The 18982-nt window shown below is 39.2% G+C and overlaps 1 protein-coding gene across 3 annotated transcripts in view; it reads right to left on the bottom strand.

Moving 5' to 3' along the window:
- The window catches only part of nup153 (nucleoporin 153), an 18715-nt gene extending 1111 nt beyond the window's left edge, over nt 1-17604 (bottom strand). The window contains exons 1-23 of one of the 3 annotated variants that reach the window (XM_032580329.1): nt 17476-17604; nt 12642-12864; nt 12261-12536; nt 12039-12178; nt 11096-11224; nt 10810-10926; nt 10630-10680; nt 10502-10555; nt 9514-9657; nt 8476-8528; nt 8142-8277; nt 7891-8049; nt 7705-7803; nt 7524-7608; nt 7303-7404; nt 6176-6826; nt 5895-6074; nt 3601-3765; nt 2836-3525; nt 1817-2230; nt 1504-1716; nt 1218-1401; nt 1-482 (exon numbers count right to left, since the gene is read on the bottom strand). The exon at nt 1-482 is cut by the window's left edge and continues 1111 nt beyond it. In XM_032580329.1, coding sequence (XP_032436220.1) covers nt 395-482; nt 1218-1401; nt 1504-1716; nt 1817-2230; nt 2836-3525; nt 3601-3765; nt 5895-6074; nt 6176-6826; nt 7303-7404; nt 7524-7608; nt 7705-7803; nt 7891-8049; nt 8142-8277; nt 8476-8528; nt 9514-9657; nt 10502-10555; nt 10630-10680; nt 10810-10926; nt 11096-11224; nt 12039-12178; nt 12261-12536; nt 12642-12864; nt 17476-17604 — 4482 coding nt within the window. In that variant the 3' untranslated portion in view covers nt 1-394. Of the gene's footprint in view, nt 483-1217; nt 1402-1503; nt 1717-1816; nt 2231-2835; nt 3766-5894; nt 6075-6175; nt 6827-7302; nt 7405-7523; nt 7609-7704; nt 7804-7890; nt 8050-8141; nt 8278-8475; nt 8529-9513; nt 9658-10501; nt 10556-10629; nt 10681-10809; nt 10927-11095; nt 11225-12038; nt 12179-12260; nt 12537-12641; nt 12865-17475 lie in introns of all 3 variants that reach the window. The other 2 variants (XM_032580327.1, XM_032580328.1) reach the window with 2 other exon arrangements.
- Between the last annotated feature and the right edge of the window lie 1378 nt (nt 17605-18982).

Here is an 18982-nt window from a genome sequence, read left to right as displayed (position 1 = left end):
TGTAATTTTATTACAAAAAAGTCATGCCTAAAGTCTAGCAGACATTTGCCGATGTGTAAAATATAGATATTACTGCCCTGCTTTTTCTTTTTTTAATTTCAAACATGGGGGTCTTTGCTTGATTGTAGTCTAAGTCAGGGTAATAGTTCAGTCAGGAGTTGTTACTATGTGAAATCTGGAAAATCTGCACACACTTGTAATTCTCGATTGGATTTGAAAACCTTTCAGCAGCCGGTCGAGCAACCGACCGACACACGAAGCTCCAGAAACACGAAGCTGTGCCAAGCAAAGCCAACATTTGTCCACATGAGAACCTTGAGAACTTTCGACGTCTTCACCGGGGACACCGTCCTGTCTCAGTCAAGTCTACAGTCTTGTGAAGGTCGCAAAAGGGCTACTTTCTGCGGCGCACCGCGGTTTTGATCTTGCGCCCAGCGATCCCTGACTGTCCAGCTGGGGAGGCGGTGAATGTCTTAGCTGACCTGTGAGAGGAAATGACATTTCCGTTAGAAAGACGACAATACGTGTCACAGCCTACGATCACATAAAACCCAAATAAATTTAAGTGTGCAGTTGTAGTGTGTGCAAACAGCAGAAAATGGAGCAGAAAACATGTAAACTGAGTCACTGGTGCAGCTGCTGACAGATTCCCCACATTAAAATTAAAACATTTTCACAATAAGTTTTCTAACTTTTCCTGCACCACACTGCGGAGATAAAAAAGCAACAATACAAATCAATTAAAAAAGGCATTATAATAATAATTTTATTATTGCGCAATAAAATTTATTGTTAACACCTTGTGATAGTATTACATATTCTACAGCAGGAAAAAGATAAACTAAAACAAAATATTATGTTTTGACATAAAATGTTCTGACTGCTCTGTGACAAAAAAAAGTCTTTCTAACTTTTCTGGCATTTAGAAAATATAAGTAATTGTAATAATTCTACATAACAAAAAACAAGACAAGCTTGGTCTGGTTTCACTTCAGACATTAAGAAAAAATGTGTTTTTTCTTTTCACATTTAAATGCTTGATTTGAACTGAAATAATCAAATGTTAGATGGCACTTTATTACCAATATGTACCATCTGAATAATGACGCACTTAAGAACTTTCTACAGGATTCAAGCACTTCCAAACCTTGAAAGCAGAGCATCTAATTGAAGCATTTTGAAATATTTCCTGTGTGCCTTCATGAACAGCAGCCTACCCTATGTTAAATGCTGGAGTTTGTGTGAAGTTGAAACTGCCACCAGCTGCTCCTGACTGGGGTGCGATGGGGGGATTGGCGGAGGGGGCAGAAGGCGCTCCAGCTCCAGCTCCAAACGTAAACACGCCTGAAGAGTTATTTGAGGCTCCAAAAGCACTGGCTCCTCCGAACTGAAAGCCTCCACCTGATTAAAAAAGAATAAATCAAAGATGTGAATTTAATCATGCCCGGAAGAAGAGAGTCGGTCTGCAGGTTGATGTGAACGAAAACCCACAGGACGACTCACTAGGTGCGGAGTTGGTGTTGGAACCAAACACAGGTGTGGCGTTGTTCTGCTGTCCAAACGTGGGGGCAGCGTTGGGTTTGGCTCCAAAGGTTTGGGTAGGGGTGGCTGGGAAGGGGGATCCAAAACCTGATGCGAAAGGAGGATTCTGGTTGGCACCAAAACCTCCTGAAGGAGCTGAACTGAACACAAACGGTGACGGGGCTGCAGATGGAGCTGGAAATAATGACAAAAAATGAAAGAAAAGGTGAATATTTACAACCGCTAACACTAATATTCAACAGCGGTTTTAGAAGCTTTAATAATAAACACAGACCTGATGAGGAAGCAGCAGGGGGCGCTGCTGCTGGGGCTCCAAAGGTAAAAGAGGGAGCAGCAGGAGCGGGAGCAGAAGCAGCGTTGGCAGAAGCGCCAAAGATAAAGGGCTGAGCCGGCGCCGGAGCCGGGTTCAGCGGAGCACTCGACGGCGCCGCTGACTGGTTGTCATGATTCTGTCCAAACATGAAGTTCTTAGCAGGGGGAGCGTCACCGGTGGTGGAGGAAGGCTGGCCGAACACAAACGTGCTGGGAGCTGAGGAGGATGAAGACGAAGTTGCGTCCGGTGCTGGTGTGGAGCCGCCGCTGGCGGCGCCAAACATGGCGGGTGTCGGGGTGGCGGATGACGAGGTGGTGGCGCTGGGTGGGTTATTAGCCAGGAAAGAAAAGGCTGGTTTTGGAGCAGCAGTGGAATCTGTGCAGGGAGACACTGATACCGTCAGCAACAATGTCTTCTGGTTTCATAAACTCTTGAGTTGGTATCACTTTCTAAAGAGGAACAATATTAATAAACCAGAACAGACTGACAGAAACGTAGGTGTTCTGTGTAATAAACTGGACAATATGGCTAAGAAACGTATCACAATGTGTCAGTCAATATCAATAGTTATTGATTAGTTTTTTGTTTTTGATATATGGAATCCTATCAGACTGGTGGTGTGACAGTTTCCTGTTTTATCCACAGTTTTCACTGGCCAGATGAACAAACCTCAAGTAGGTTTGAATGACTGATGAATGAAGCTCTTAGAGTTAAATGGGGACATTGTGATAAAGAAAAAAAAATAAAGGAAGATTCAAATTTAGGTTAATCTCAGAATGAAGGTTTCCAAACTGTTAAATTTCACTATTATACCTTTTAACTTTCCTAAAATAGTTCCAAGTGAGTCTCAACCACAAAATCAAAAACATAATGACTTATAATAACAGAACTACACGTTTTTTTTCAGTAACATACAATAGACTGCTTGAGATGACCAAACCATTCTGACAATTTTATATAAAAAAGCTAAACATTAATACCTGCAGCAGTTTGTCCAAAGCTGAAAGACGGCTTTGAGGCTTCTGAAGTCGACGTTTCACTCTTTTCTGCCTGCTTGCCAAATGTGAAAGCCGGCGGCGGCTGATCTGCTGGCGCACTCGGCTTGCTGAAGGAGAAGCCGCCTCCCGAGGGAGCAGCAGCAGCCTCTGGTTCCTTTTTCACAGCACCAAAGACGAAGGTCGACGGAGCCGCCTCCTTCTTCTCCTCTGGCTTTCCGAAGGCAAACGTTGGAGCTGCCGGCTCCTTCCCTGCCTGTAAAGATCCAAATGTAGAGCTCACCTGTGGTGTGCCGGATGCCACATTTGGATCGCCTAGTCTCCCAAAAACAGACCCCTTAGTGGTGGCTGTGGTGGTGTTAGTTGATGTGGTGTCATTTGATGATCCTGCTTTGTCACTATTTCCTCGTGAAGAAGTAAGAGGAGTCAAGGTAATAGAGGATGAAGACGTGGTGGTGGTTTCTGGTGTTTTATCTGCCGATTTAGTCAGTCCAAACGTGAAGCCACTTTTAGAAGAAGAGTTACTTTCTGTGCTGGATGACCCACTTCCAAAAGCTACTTCGCTGCTGCCTCCAAACTTCAACCCAGCACCCGCCACCGGCTGGTCCGACTTCTTGTCTTCGTTGGACGCAGCTCCGAATTTGAAGCCCTCAGAGGATCCACCGAATTTAAACCCTGAAGACGCAGTAGTGTCTTTAGAGGACGACTCCGAGGAGGAGCTTCCGAACGAGGCTCCAAATTTGAATCCACCTGACGATGAAGATAATGATGAGTCTGTAGTTCCAAACTTGAAACTGCCAGATCCGGCTGTGCTGTCCGACGTGCCGAACTTAAAACCCCCAGGATTAGAGGTAGAAGAGCCAAAAGTGGAGGTCCCAGAAGCTCCAGCAGCTGAGGAGCCAAAAGACCCAAAGGCTGAGGAGAAACAGAGGATAATGTCACGTTTACGATATTCTACATCCACAAAGCGTCTTGAAAATTCAAGAAACCTCAAAGTGAACAGTTAATATCAGGGCTGGACAACAGATTCATTTTAGCGATTAATTTAATTTTTTGATGTCGAAGATTTAATTTTCAGAAAATCTGGATTTTTTCCCATCCACGCACTCCTTGGGTTTTCATATTTCAGAGTGATATCAGCGCGTCAAAGACAGACATCTTGTTGGACAAGTGTGCGTTGCAGCTCAATTGATTTGGACTTTGAATTCAGATCAATTCTAAGACGGATTTTTACATTTCCTTTTTAATTACGAGAATAAAAGTCATAGTATAACAAGAACACAGTTGTAGCAATACAACAATAAAGTCAAAATAATGCAAGAGTAAAGCTCTAATATTACCAGAATAAAGTTGTAATATCAGGAGAATGACGTACAACAAATAAAAAATTTAAATGAAGAATGTTGATCATCTTGTGAAGTTATATTTTGGCACATTTAAATACTTAATATCTTAACCAATCACCATCAAATTATTGTCAGTAGCAGGACTTTGAAGCAATTGTACAAACAGCAGTCTACTTGGAAGAAAGAATCAGAGATTTTATCTCATTAAGATAACTTTTTCGCAATTTTAGGACAATCTGGTAAAATTGTGCTTTATTCTGCTAATATTCTTCTAACTGAAGCATTCTAGATGCCTAATAATAATTACTAATAATCCGTCGTACAACTCGGGGATGACTTTAATAAAAGATAGATTTTGAAAATATTTTTTGTGGAAGTGGAATAAATTTTGACAGCAAAATTTAATTCATTTTTAGCCTTTTGACTAAAAAGTCATTTAGTTTTAGCCATAATTTAGTTTTCAGAATTGCTTTAGTATAGCTTTGGTTGACTAATTATAATGAACTTTTAGTTGACTGAATATACAATCCATTTAGTCAACAAAATATTATATGTAAATTATAAATAATTTTTAATCAATTCATTTGAATTACTAATCATGTATTTTTTTTGCTTCTTCATATTTCTTTTTTGCTGTAAATCAAAAATAAACAGCAAACATGTAACAGTTAACCTATTAAAAATGAGATTGACCAATACTGATGTATCAGTGATCATCTAAACTCAACATGCAAGACAAAACACAATATCCCACTAAAAGCACAACAGGAAACAGAATCAATCATAACATAATGTTCCACCATATCAGAACCAGGAGAAGATCTTAGAACATCAGTGATTCTGATGTTCAGGGCTTCTGAGCTCTGTGTGTCTGCAGTTTTGCTTTCCTGTCTGATTTCACTCATTTTCAAACTTTCCTTGTATTCATCCTCACCGATGCTGTGCAGCCAGAGATGTGCATCTTCCTACTCATGTTTGTATTTTTGCTACAGTTTTCGCTTCCAGGATGTGGTGAGATTCCTGCTGGACTTTTAAAAAAAGGTGCAACCAACAAGAGGAGCACCATGTGGGTCGCCTGTTTCTAGGCAACCGTGACAGCAACAACTGCAGTGAGCAACTGTCTGTAGCAAGTCCCATTGGCATTAACATTTCCCATGTTTCAGCTACAGGGTTTCCCTCTGTGTATTATAAGCGTGGCGGGCCTCCAGGCTTTACTTGCGACCCCACCAGTCTAAGTGTTGTTTATTTATTTTTCTGTTTGCCTTTTCTAAGACTTTATAGTTGCTGGTTGGGTTTGATTCATGTTTTCCAATGACACATATAGTCATATTTTCAAATTTCCTGTCAACTCTAAATATTTCTTTACTCAAAAACACAATAGGTCGTTGGATGACTGTCCTACAACCACTACCACCAGGCTTAGCAGGTTTTTGGGGGAAACCCTGAGCTACATTTCAAGATGACCTTTTACACTTCTTTGAACAGGTTAGGATAGATCTACAGGCTGCACAAAACAAGTTCCTTAATTCATTTTTGCACAAAATCAATTTTAGATAATGAGGTTTCAGTCTGGTCAGATCTGATTGTTTTCTGGACACCATAAAACATTTAGCCTGAAGTTAGTGCCCATGTGTGTCAGAAATTATGTGGAATTTCATTTCATTTCATTTCATTTAACTATAAAACGTCTGCCTTTACCTTTGGGTTCCACTGTAGCTCCTGGTTTGGTTGTCTGACAAGCAACACATTTAACATCAGCAGCTTTGTTCTGAACCATGCAGGTGTCACATTCCCATGATCCTTCTGGTTTCTTGAACTGCTCTAAAAGAGCAAACGTTGGGGCACTGCTGGCTGCTGAACTGACGGCTGCCGAAGCTCCTGTTGGTTGGTTTAAATAGAAACATTGCTTATCAAAACAACCCAACGCCAAGACAAAGAAAAATGCACGAGAAGCACGACGGTTATGCTGTGACTAGTACCTGGTTTAGAAGCCGTGCAGGCCACACACTTTGTGTCCTCGGCCTTGTTTTGTACCAAACATGTTTCACATTCCCACGCACCCTCTGGTTTTTTGAACTTATCTCCAAACCCACTGATCCCAGAGCAAACTGGGTCTGAGGGTGTAGATGCAGTCTTAGCAGCTGAGAAGTTGGGGGGGAAAGTGAGCGACGGTTTGAGTCCCGTCCCGGGTTTGGCCGTTTCACAGGCCACGCACTTCACTGCGTCAGATTTGTTCGAGACCAGACACGTGTCACACTCCCAGGTTCCTGCAGGTTTGGAGAAGATCGGGCCAAATCCTGTTGTTGTGGAGGCGGAGGCGGTGCTTGTGCTGCTGCTCTGTAGCCCTGCTGAATGGGCAGGAGTTTTTTTGCTCTCCGCTGATTTTGGTGAGGAGTTCGGCTTTGGGGCCTGACAGCAAACGCACTTTATTTCCGATTGCTTGTTCTGAACCAAACACACGTCACAGCTCCAGCCCGCCGAGGCACTGGGCAAACCACCAAACCCTGATGGCGAAGGTAGTGAAGAGGAGAAGCTTGTGCCAGGTGAAGGAGTGGTTGTGGGTTGGGTGGGTGTCTGCTGGGAAGCGGTGTTGGTGCCAGGGGAATTTTGAACAACAGGAGAAGCAAAACCTGGAAGGAATATTAATAAAACTTTAAAAACTAACCACCAGGTGAGTTTCTCATAAAAGCATGTATCTATTTAAACTAAATAAGTAATTAATTTATTTTTTCCCTCACTTATTTCTTCTACAAAAACACATGTTTCAAATGACGGAAAAAACATCTCCAAAAAGCTTTTATTTCAATCATTCCTTTAATTTATTTTTGCACAAAAATCAATCTTAGATAATGAGATTTTAGTCTGGTAAGCTCTGATTGTTTTCTAGACACTATAAAACATCCTGAATTCGACATTGAATTTATTGTCAGATAAGATGGTAGTGCTTGGGTGAGCCAACATCACTCTGAACTATGGAAAGCCAAGAAGCGCATTAGAGAAAGAAAATCCAGATTTTCCAAAAATTCATCTTCAAAAACAGAAAATTCAAATAATCAATAAGATTGAATTATCATCGTATTTTATAAATCAGTGAACAAATTCCCACCAGGTGACTTAAGAAGATCCAGTACGCTGCCCTGCTTCAAGGTCTTGGCCGGTTTGAAAGGTCCTACAAATTCCTCTGTGCTCTTGCTTGCTATAGGTTTCACTGTAAAACATGAAAACACACCAGAAGGCTCACTCCGTTTTATGATTTTTTAATGACACTCCAACTTATAGAAATGTTCCTTTAAAAATGTTTCAGAAAGATGAGGAAAAGCTCCTTACCAGCTGTTGCTGTGGGTGCTGTCAGGTTTCCGTTTGACATGGAGGGGGCTAGCTTTGCTACAGGTGCACTGAAGGTGAAACCAACCTAGAAAGAAAGAGAAAATATATATGTTTACATCACCCCTACACAGGCAAGAGTAGAAAAGTATGAAACGGCATCTAAAGAGATGAAATAACTCACAGCAGGGGAGTAAGAAGGTGGGCTGGCTGCAGTTGCCTTGACAATAGGAGAGGAAAATGTGAAAGGTGCACAGGGTGGTGTGGAGGCCTTTGGTGGATCCTGAGGGCAGAAAACACAACATGACTGTTTTCTGCAACACTTCCGAGGATCAGCACAGTACAAGGAGGTGGCGGACGCAAAACCAACCTTGTTTGCGAGTGTCTCCTTCGCAGGAGTAGTGGATGTGAAGCTAGGGGAGGAGCTAACAGAGATGGCAGGTGGTAAAGATGGAGAGAAGCTGAACGTAGGCAAAGATGATTTGTTGATTGGTAGTGAAATGCTTGGAAGGACCGGTGCTTCAGCCACCTGCAGACAGAAAACAAACAGTCATAAGTGTGTAAATAGAACCTGAATTCATAGCCCAGGATAATAAAATACTATTTTTATTACTAATTAACCTCATCTTCTTCAGTGTGTTTGGAGGAAGGCCGTGTTGTGGTCCTTTCTCTCCTGATCTTGCCCCCTCCGGAGCTCAGGCTGCTGGCTGCAGGGGTGCTGGACAGAGGGTAGACCAGGTCACTGAAACTCCTTGTGCTTGATGGCAGATAAAACATAATTTCTGTTAGTTAAACACACAGTAACATACATTTCTAACAATGTCTGTTATTAGAAATGTTGTGCTTTGAATCTGTGACTTTGAATAAGCAGCTGTAATATATTTTGTATGAGAAAAACTACATAATCACAGCTTAATATTTATTGACCTAAATGTGTTTTTATCATTCTGTTTACCTTTGAGATGGACCTGGGGTTGCTTCAGGTAGCTGTGGTGATTGTCTTGTGGGCTAAAGGGGAAAAAAATGAGCAAAGACTGTTTCAAAAGACTGCATGTCATTTCCAGGGTTTCAAAAGATTTGTTACATGAAAAGAACACAGGAAGGAAAGAAGAGGTACAAAGAAGGATGCAAGAAAGGGAAGATAAAAGTAAATAAGGAACATGCAAGAAAGGAGGATAAATTGAAACGAGGAGAGAATAAAAAGAGAGAAAAGGTAGAAAAACTTCAGGTAGGAAGGAAGACGATGGACAAATACATTTAAACAAAAGGTGTGAGTTTGTGGAACAATCTTGACAGCAAGATAAAACAATCTAAATCTCTTTCTGTATTTAAAGGAAATTAGAAAAGGATTATGACGAAGCATTATGGTATTGAATAAGCCGATGTTTTGTTATGTATTTGAAATATGCCTGTAATAGTCTTCTGAGTTGAATACATTTTTTTATGTGAAAAGATAGTTTACACTTCTTTCTGCTCCTTGGTTTCTTTTAACTGTTACATGAACTGTTCATATTTATGATTGAGTGAATGAAATAAATAAAATGTATTTCATTTATTTCTTATAGCTTCCAGTCAGAAAGCTGTAAGATAGGTAAGGTATGAAATAAGGACAAAAAATAGGAGATGAGGGAAAAAAAGGCAAATGAAAGGACAGAACACACGAGAGAAAGACGAGCATAAAAAGGACACATGGAAAAAGGAAGGACAAAAACGAGGATTTTATCTACTCAATAAAGGAAGAAGTGAATCACAAAACAAGGAGGGTAGAATCTACACAATTTAAAAAGGAAGCAGAGAAGGAAGGAAAGACACATTTAGAAAATGGGATGGGGGATAAAATCTGGGAATATAAATATTTCTCCATGTCTTTTTTCAATACTTATACAGATCATAAAAACACAGAGATCAAATCTCCTATTTTCCCTGCCTGTTGTTTTATTGTGACAGCATTACGTTTTGTTGAAGTTCAACAGCAGCGCTCTGAGCCACTTACCGTCTTTTCCCTTGGCGTCCTGTCCAGGGCTCGGGTGAGTCCTCCAGGCGTCAAAGTCGGCCTGAAAGACACGGATCGATTTCCTGAAACAGAAGCTGCAGCTGGAACCACGAGTTTCTGCACTGGAGGGAGGTTTGAGTCCATCTGGGGAAAAGGCAGCAAAACAGAGAGGAAATAAATAACCAAACAATGAGCCAGACGGGCCTTTTCTGATCTGTATTCAATATGGCACTGATCTAAAAGTTTAATAAAACATTTTATAGCACTGCAATGAAACAATTCAGCTCTGCTTTAGCATAATCCCATCTGGCAAGGTTAATTTACCTCAGCATACATTATCTAATTCATGAGCAAGACGTTTCACTCAGATTTACGATGATCAGGATGTAATTTAAAGAAGCTATTACAGAGCAAATGAGTTTACCTTTGAGCTAATTAAGGAGCAAGTGTCAAGTTTACTTAATATAACCTTGATTAATTCAGAAAAGGTGTCATTGTTGCCATAATTTACAAAAGAGGTGAAGACTACCAACCTATGGTTGGGATGAGCCTTGAGAGCTTAAGTAAAACATTGTTTCATCCTTCAAATAAAATAACAGCTGTGACAGCTGGGAATGCTGGACGGAAAGCAAACTGAACCAGGCACCAACGCATTAGACCAGCTTACAAATGTCTACACACACAGTGGACTACACTTGGTGAAGAACAGCTGGATGGAGGCGTGCTCATGGCTGTTTGGGGCTCCAACAGGCAGCGGCAGACAATAATCGTCTGTTTATATGCGTTAGCTAAATAGCTAACTGATACCCATTGGATTAAACCACTTGTGGACACGCAGTTTTTCCAGTCAGACAACAATCAATTAACTTGATAAAAGTCTCCATTAATTCATTTGTAGTACTCTGTCATTTATTTATCCCGTTCCACATTGCAACATAACTTTTTCATATTAATGGATCACAAATTAAAATAAATAATTTCTACTAACCCGTTTCTTCTTCGCCTGGTGACGGGGACCATCTTGGTTTAAGACGTCCATCGACTGTAATGAGAGTTAAATTACGTCAAAAAGTGACTCTGAACAAATGTTCCTGATATAATGAGCTGAAGACTTACTGGAGAACGACTGGGTGAGCCTGCTGTGGCTGCTGGGATTCTCTTTGCATCCTGTTGATAGGGAAAAATAAACATATTTTTATTACTTCAGATGATTAAAGTCTGTCATCAAGTACAACTGCTACAAAAATAGATATTTACAAATCTAAATTTGGCCTCGAAGCATCTGTGTGTACTCACAGCCAGTGGGCTCGACATGCGCTCTAAAGACTGCAGGATGCGCCTGGCGGTGGCGCTGGTCACGCCGCAGGGCTGAGCGCCGGCAGGCTTGGCCTTGATCTGTCTTCTCACCGGCGCCTACAAATCAAATGGACGGCTTTAAATCTCTAATCCAAGTTCAATCTCAAGTTAATCCTGAACAGTTAGAACGCTAAACGCATACGGAGGGTGAATATGATTGAGCTCTGATGAGATGCCACTCATCTGTTTTTAAAAGTAAACATTGGCTCCAACTTTAAAAGATCACCTGATATGGAGTGCCAGGACGACCGCGGGAGCTCCTGACTGCAGCTGCTCCTCCATACGTGGTTTTCCCAGGGTAGAAAGGTGAATCTCCAAGCTGACTAGAGTTCAGCAGTGTGCTGTTTAACGTTGACTGAAAGAAAAGATTGAATAAAACATAAGAGTTGTGGTGGAAACGGTTACATTTTTTATTTTATATCTGGAATCATTTTGGTTGTTTTGTTACTACCTGTAACAAAACTGTAGTTTTGTTACTACCTGTAACAAAACAACCAAATTTAACTGCAAACAAATCCAACAAAGTATAAAAAAAATCAGTTTTAGATATGGTTGACTATAAAACTGACCTTTGTTAATGATGTATAAACAACTATAACAGGATTACAAATCATCAATAAAGAGCAACCTTGCCATATAAACATTCAAAAGCTTTTATTATACCATGAACTTCATTGCATTTTGTTAAAATGTCACAAATTCATTACCAGCAGTGTATTATAAGCCTGGCGGGCCACCAGGCTTTACTTGTGCCCCCACCAGGCTTTACTTGTGCCCCCACCAGGCTAAGCATTGCTTATTTTTAAAAATGTTTTAAATGTTTTTGAGATCATTTACAAGTATTATAAAGGTGATAAGATCAATAAACCTTGAATCCTAATGAACTGGTGTTGAAATTTCTAAATATCCTTAGGTGTGTGTGTGGTTGGTTGTTTGTGTCAGCTAGTCCTGGACTAGCGACCTGTCCAGGGTTTACCCGGCCTCCAGAGGTAGTAACTATAATTTAAAAAGTATATATCAATGCTTTTTCAGTAACATATAAGGATGAGACAATGACAATGATCAGATCATCCTTATATTTACATTGATATTTTATATAATATATAAAATGCTTTTAGGTCAACATCCTTGATCCAAACCCAGGATGTAAATCGCCATCTAATACTTACATTGGAGGAGTTTCCAAACACAGAGAGGTTGAAAGAAGGCTTTTTGAGACTGGACTGAGACTGCTGAGGTCCAGAGTTTGTCCTGTCCATCTCTGGAGACCAAAGCTGAGGAAGTGATGCGGTTTTTGAAGTTGGGACATCTGAAAAATAAAACATAGCCTGAGGATTATCTTGAGATTCGCAGAGATGTTTTTAAAAAGTCCCTATATATTCGAGTCCTACCCTTGTCAGATGCACGGGAGGAGAACCCACTCGTGGTGGAGATGTTATCGTCTTCGTGTTGCGAGAGGTTGTCCTTGATTTCTTTGACCAAAGAGAAGCCTGTGGAGAAGGGGCCAGGGGCTGAAGAAGTGGAGGGCGGAGAGAAGAGGCAGCTGGAGGCCCCCATTGTAGGGGAGGAAGCCTCCAGCGGGGTAAAATGGAGGTGAGAACGACTCAGAGGTGGTCGAGAAAGCACATACTCCTGAAAGTTCAGGGATGCTCGGCTGGTCGAGGGTTCTGCAAATGAAGCAGAAACCATAAATGAGCTTTAAAATAAATAACCCCTGTAAAAATAGCACTTTTCAGAAAAATGTAACATAGGAGACTAGAAGAGCCCCTTGCCTGTATTACTGGTGCTTGGCTCTGGGGAGTCGCGTCCATCAATGGGAGGAGGTCCCTCTTCATTACCATTAGGAGGAGCAGGAGGAGGTGTTGGTTGGCAGTTCTGCTCTGTTCCTTGTCCTGTCTGTCCTGCAGGAGTGTCTCCATTCTTGAAGTATTTCTGCAGCCAGGAAGGAACGATGCTCCTCACTGTGTCCGTCACTCGACTGATGAGGCCTGACTGCTACAAAATGAAGAAAAATGACAGAGAAAAATACTCTTAAAAACTGATTTAATTATTGAAAAGAAAAGAAAAAAAGGCAAAATCAAAAGTAAGTTTTAAGGTTTATGGATTAATTAGATGTTTTCTAAAGGCACACAGGGAAAATCCTTTGGTATATTTCTCATGCCTTTAGTAAAATAACCACTTAATATGTGATGCTTTCATAAATTCACAATGAAAACTCCAATCTTATAAATTTGACTTTCAGCTTCTAACATTTAGAAAAGGCAAAAATAATGATGCCTACAAGTTAGATCTTAGGTCTGTAATAAATGTATAGATTAATCATTCTAAATAATGTTCCTCTTTATAATTTTGATTTGCAAAAAACTGTGATTTTTATTATTTATCTGAAGTTCCCCTTCTGGAAAGAGGCCCCATTTAACAAGCATTGTGCAAAACAAACCAAAAAATCTCAGTAAGACTAAAACTGGGTCAGGCTATGTGTCAGTTCCTCTGTTCCCAAAAAAACCTGAAGTATTGAGACTGATCTGCACAACACCGAGAAACACTTCTGGATTAATTCTGATCATTAGTCAAAACCCTTCAATTTGGTGCAAATCTAACAGCAGCATTTCCAACATTAAGACGTTCAGGCACTGGGCTGGTAAACAAAACACAAAAGACAATGTTGAGAAATATTTTTTCCACTGGATGAAACAGATTTGGAGCAGTGAAGGCAACACAAAAGGACAAATACAACAAGAAACAAAGTATATCCCATCAGAAGAATACTAATTATGTATCTGAGAGTTAAGCTTTGTAAAATATTCAGCAGCTTTGTCTAGTCATTCAGACTGAAGCCCAAACTGCAGAAATACTTTTGCTTCTTTCTTTAGCTGATATTAGAGATGAGCCGCTGTGAGAATGCCATGGATGGAAAAAACATCCATGCCTAATATGCAGAACTGTATTAAAGAGCTAAGAGAAATATAACGTGGTGATCACTTATTTAAAACAGAAAAGCAACAATTATCCAAAACTGCTGCAGAAAGTATACAACACATTTATTTTTATTACAGTTGCATTACTGTGGAAAACGCAGGTGGAATCAGCAGCATGTGAGGGAGGGGCAGTGCAGCGTTACTCTATGCTTCAAACATTCAGAGAAAACTCTGGTGTCCGGTAGTTTTCCAGCATCACATTTAAAAGATTTTAAACTACATGACCGACATGACGGAAATAGCTCTGAAATGGAAACTTAGTAAAACCTTCATATAAACCTGTAGTAAGCAGATCATAACTAGCTGCTAGTCGTGTGCAGGACCCTTTACTTTTCTTGAAAAGTTTAATGAGCTGTCATAGATGGCCAGCGCATCTCGTTATGCGGTTATTACACACACAGAAGGTTTTAGAACTTGATAAGAGCCACGTGAGCCTCTTCCTCCAGGCTTATCTATGATGTTCACCTGTGGGCTCTGAACTTTCCACATGATGAAAATCACATATCTTTAACAGGACAAGTGCAACTAGTTTGAAATACGGCAATCACTTAAGTCCCAAAATACTTAAAATGATTGTTATAAACATCCTGTACATTCCTGAAAATGAACACTAAAGATAAGGGTTTTATATAGGGACGCACCATATTAATATCGCTACTGTCCGATTTTTATTTCCATCTTGTGGCCGTTTTTGTGTTTTAGGAGTGGGGTTGGTCATGTGACATTTACTTGGACATGTGATAGTGATGCAACCCAGGATTATGGGATGCTTTTCACATTGGGCAGGGAAATATATGTGTACTATTGGTAAATATCGGTTTGCGGCCATAGCAACAATGTTATTGTTGGATTTTGATATTGGTGCATCCCCATTTTTTAATAAATGTTTTGTGGATTATCCTTCATGCAGCCACATAATATGTTCAAACAAAAATGTAATGATTCAACCAAAGATGACGCCATTCGGAAATTGGAACAACAATTTAGGATGTCTCAACAGGCCTGTCACAATAAAAAAATAAATCAATTAATCGCATGACAAATTAAAAGAAACTCAATAATCTTCATTTACTTGATTTATCATTTTTCTCTTATTTCTCTTTACTTTTTTAAACCAAAAACAGAATGATAAAAGTCTTCAATCTGGTGTTTTAGTCTCAACTGTCCCTTTTTTGAAAGATAATTTTGTTTACAGAGACTTCATAATTCATTTTACTTGTTGTTTTCTTTCTTTATTTTGGATATTCCAGATGTCTTCCAGTTCCAGTGTTTAAATGTTCATTAGAATTTAAAGTTTCTTTTTTTTGTTTATGCTATTGTTTATCGCAATAAGTTCTGGGACAATTTATCGTCCAGCAAAATGTGTTATCATGACAGGCCAACGTCTCAACGACAGCTTTCTCTTGATGCAAATATTTCATGCACTTAAGTACATTTTCAAGTTCAATACCTCAAGCTTAATTTTAGACACAGTTAATACATGTAAACTTTATTAGGGAAACCAAAAACCTGTGTTAAACATAGTGAGCAAAAGGAAGAGTAAATAAGAGCAGGTAATGTCTTTCACTATCTGGTAACAGAATAAGTAATAAGAAAAAAAACAGTGATGAATGAAAAGCAGAACAGTGAGAGAAGTTTGTTAATACAGGAATATGATCCAACAGACAGAACTGAAAACTCCTGACGACGCAAACTAAGCTTTTCACACATTTCAATTTCCAAAGATATCAGCTGTTGAGTTTCAGTCTGATCAGCTCTGACTGGTAATTTCTGATCAGAAAATACAAAAAAGAAGAAGAAAAAAACCCTGAAGGGTGAGCACACACACAATAGCATCAACACTCTTATGTCGTTACAGAGTGAAGAAGGTTCAGATTTCTATTTTTTACAGTCAAGCACAATTGTTTTAAATTTAATGTCTATAAGTGACTCTTTCTCTTAATCTGGAAGATTTTACTATCTTTGAAGATTTCCACATCTGTTTATTGCCAACTATCATTAAAATCACTGTTTTATAACTTGAGACTGACAAGACTATTATAAACGGGATGTTAAGATAAAGATGAATGAAGGGTAATGAGTGCAGTTTTAACAAATAGCAGGTATGTTACTATCTGTGAGCTTCTGTTTGTGTCTCAAATGTAATTTATGATTACGCTACTGGCTGCATAATCTCCTCATAAATTTTTATTTATGAAAATTTATGAGGATGTGCAATTACAGGTTATTTGATCACTTTGTAAATGCTCAGAATTTAATTTGTCTTTGTTTTTTTTCCATTCCTGGTAATGAAAGAATCAAGAATTTATTGTTGAAGTTTTAATGGGACAAAAAAATGCCCGAGTCACCAAAAGATGAAAAGATTTTTTAATCATCCAAATGATTTAGTGTCTGCTTTAAAGTGCCTGCATACCAGATTTCATCTGATGTGAAGTGTGTGATGTGTTTTTGTTTTAAAGCAGAATCTTTTGATGACAGTAATTTCTACAGCAACAAATCAAACGTCATTTATGAATGTTTCTTTGGGTTTTCACTGGTATATACATTTTATTTTTAATTAAGTATTTTGGTCACGTCTTTTCATTCATGTCAATCTTTCAAATTATCCAGAATTTAATCTGTTAAAATGCTATTACAGATGCCAATAATACTCTTTGAATCAAATTTCAAGTGATGTCAAATGTTTTGACAACTCTGAAATATGTTTAGATTGTTAACACCTAATGAAAAGCTGACTACTGGCTTATGTGCACATTCTTTAACGAGTTACAATAGCACATATTTAGTGGACTATTATAACATCGCATGGAGCTTGATAAATCAAAGTACGTTGTCCAATATTCGTGAGACAGCGCAGGGTTTTAGAACAGACACCCAGCAAATCATTTGGAAATTTTCTGCCTTTATGAAATAGGTATATAATCCAGTTACAACGGCCAACATCATGAAGTACACACGAAATGACTGCGGTGTCTGGGCGCCAATTGATCCGGGAGACAAACATGTGGGTCCCCAATCAGCCAGAGCGTTCTCTGCGCAATTAAACAGGCTGAGGTTTGGCTAACAGATGCTAATGTCCGAAATATTTTTTTTTTTGCACTCTTTGTACACAGCATACGTATTGAAAATCATTGCCCCTGGTTTCATGTAGATATTATGACCGGCTACAGTTTCACCAGTTGTTCCTGCTACATTAAGAAGAACCAAATACAACAATGCGGCGTTCATAGGTGCTAACTCAAGCTAGCTGTACAGGCTAATACTTTAAATTCCACTTCCTGGCTTTATCCAAACCTCTTAAACAATTGTAAACTTAAACACCGACTTGGGGTAATTTCGCTCAACTTGTCATGTGTTACGTTTATTAGTAAAACTAACAAATGTAATGTTTAACTTGTCTAAGCGACACAGTCTCGTGGTTTGACTTGTCAGCGCCTGCTGCTGCTGCTCAAGCTAGTTCGTTAGCATTTCGTAAGCGTGCTAGCAGCGCGTGGAGGCCATGAGCGCTAACAGCAGGCCATAAAATGTCTCCAAGAAAACAATAACACAACCCGAAGAACGGTGGCAACGCGATCACTGAGATGTACTTCACATGGGCTTCTTACTTGAGAACTTTTATTTAATTTACCTGTTTACTCTTGGCGTAAGGTTTAGAAGCGATGTGATATCTCCTGCTTCTGATTTTCCCTCCACCCGTGGCCGCCATGGCTCTTTCGTCTGACTGTCTATCGATGTTTCGGCGCCGGATAGCTGTCATCCAGGACAGCGGCCACCTGCAGGGGAATTGTGGGAAATGAAGTGCCTTAACCTAACAAAGGGTTTCCATATTTGCGACTCCACAACTGGGTTAACCAGAGGTGAGTAGAGTACATAAAAAATGTATTCCAGTAAGAGTAGCACTACAACATATTTTTATTCAAGTAGGAGTAAAAACGTATTCTCTAAAAGGCTTTCTGAGATGATCGATACAGCTCATTTAATATTTTATAATGATTTCATCAGACAGACAAAAAATATACTTATTTGCAAGTTTTGGTGTTTTAAATACTAGAACGAAAAACAATTAAACCTGATAAAAATAAAATATTTTTGCTACTTTTGTTTCCAGTATAAAATTTATGTTAGAGTTGGTAGAACCGTGTAAGATACGTCCAGTGATTATAGATACTTTTTTCTGCATGTTTTACTTGACCTCCAACTTGAACAACAGGCTCTGCAAAGAAAATATTTGAACAACAATCTGTGTGTACAAACAAGATATCGGTGCGTGTATGTGTCTCAAGCATTTTTGATTAAAATGTTTGTCCTTAATTGAGAAAAGTTGCTCTCAGTGGGTAGAAAATCCAGAAATTTTACCCCAGTAGCAATACTTCATATTAATACAATTCAAATAAAGTAAAAAGTTTGGTGTGGTAAAAGCACTCCTAAAAGTATTTTTCTCAAAGATTTACTCAAGTAAATGCAACTCAGTGAATGTATCTAGCTATTAGCCACATCTCAAAATGACAAAAACATTTTAAAAAAATCAGAAGCACATCCACAAATCATTAAGTGAATAAATAGAATGACCTCATTTAACAAAATAAAAAAAAATGTTTAAATGTCAGTCAGTGTTCACTTTGATACAGTTTTTGATTACAGCTACAAACAGATGAATGAAATAAAAAGTGAAATCATAAAAAAAAAAAAAATAGCTTGACATCTTCTGTTATTTATTCAGCAGATAAGCATGTTAGAATTATGGGAAGAATCCACCCACCCATCCGTTATCCAAACCCGCTCATCCTTGCAGAGTCACCGGTTGGCTGGTGCTTATCTCCAGCAGTCTAGTGATGGAGTTAAACATTGGACAAACCTGGAAGAAAACTTGTTAAAGTTTACAGTAGACTTGAGATTGGAGAAGAGCTTCAACCTTCCAAGGCAAATGAAACTAAACTTACAGCGAGACCTACAATGTTCAATACTTAAAAACAACCCGATAAAAGTCCGGGCCCAAATTAAATGCAGAATTTGCAATGTGATGTTCCAAAAATGGAGCAGGTTTTTCTTACTCTAACTGTAAATTAAATCAAAATCTTATGGACTACAGTTAGTTTTATGCGCTTAGTTTAAAAAAACTCATGTTAGTAATCATT

The sequence above is a fragment of the Xiphophorus hellerii genome, chromosome 13, assembly GCF_003331165.1.
Source record: "Xiphophorus hellerii strain 12219 chromosome 13, Xiphophorus_hellerii-4.1, whole genome shotgun sequence".
In the NCBI taxonomy this organism is placed as follows: domain Eukaryota; kingdom Metazoa; phylum Chordata; class Actinopteri; order Cyprinodontiformes; family Poeciliidae; genus Xiphophorus; species Xiphophorus hellerii.
The sequence above is the reverse complement of the archived record's forward strand: the minus strand, read 5'-3'. Positions and strand labels throughout refer to the sequence as shown.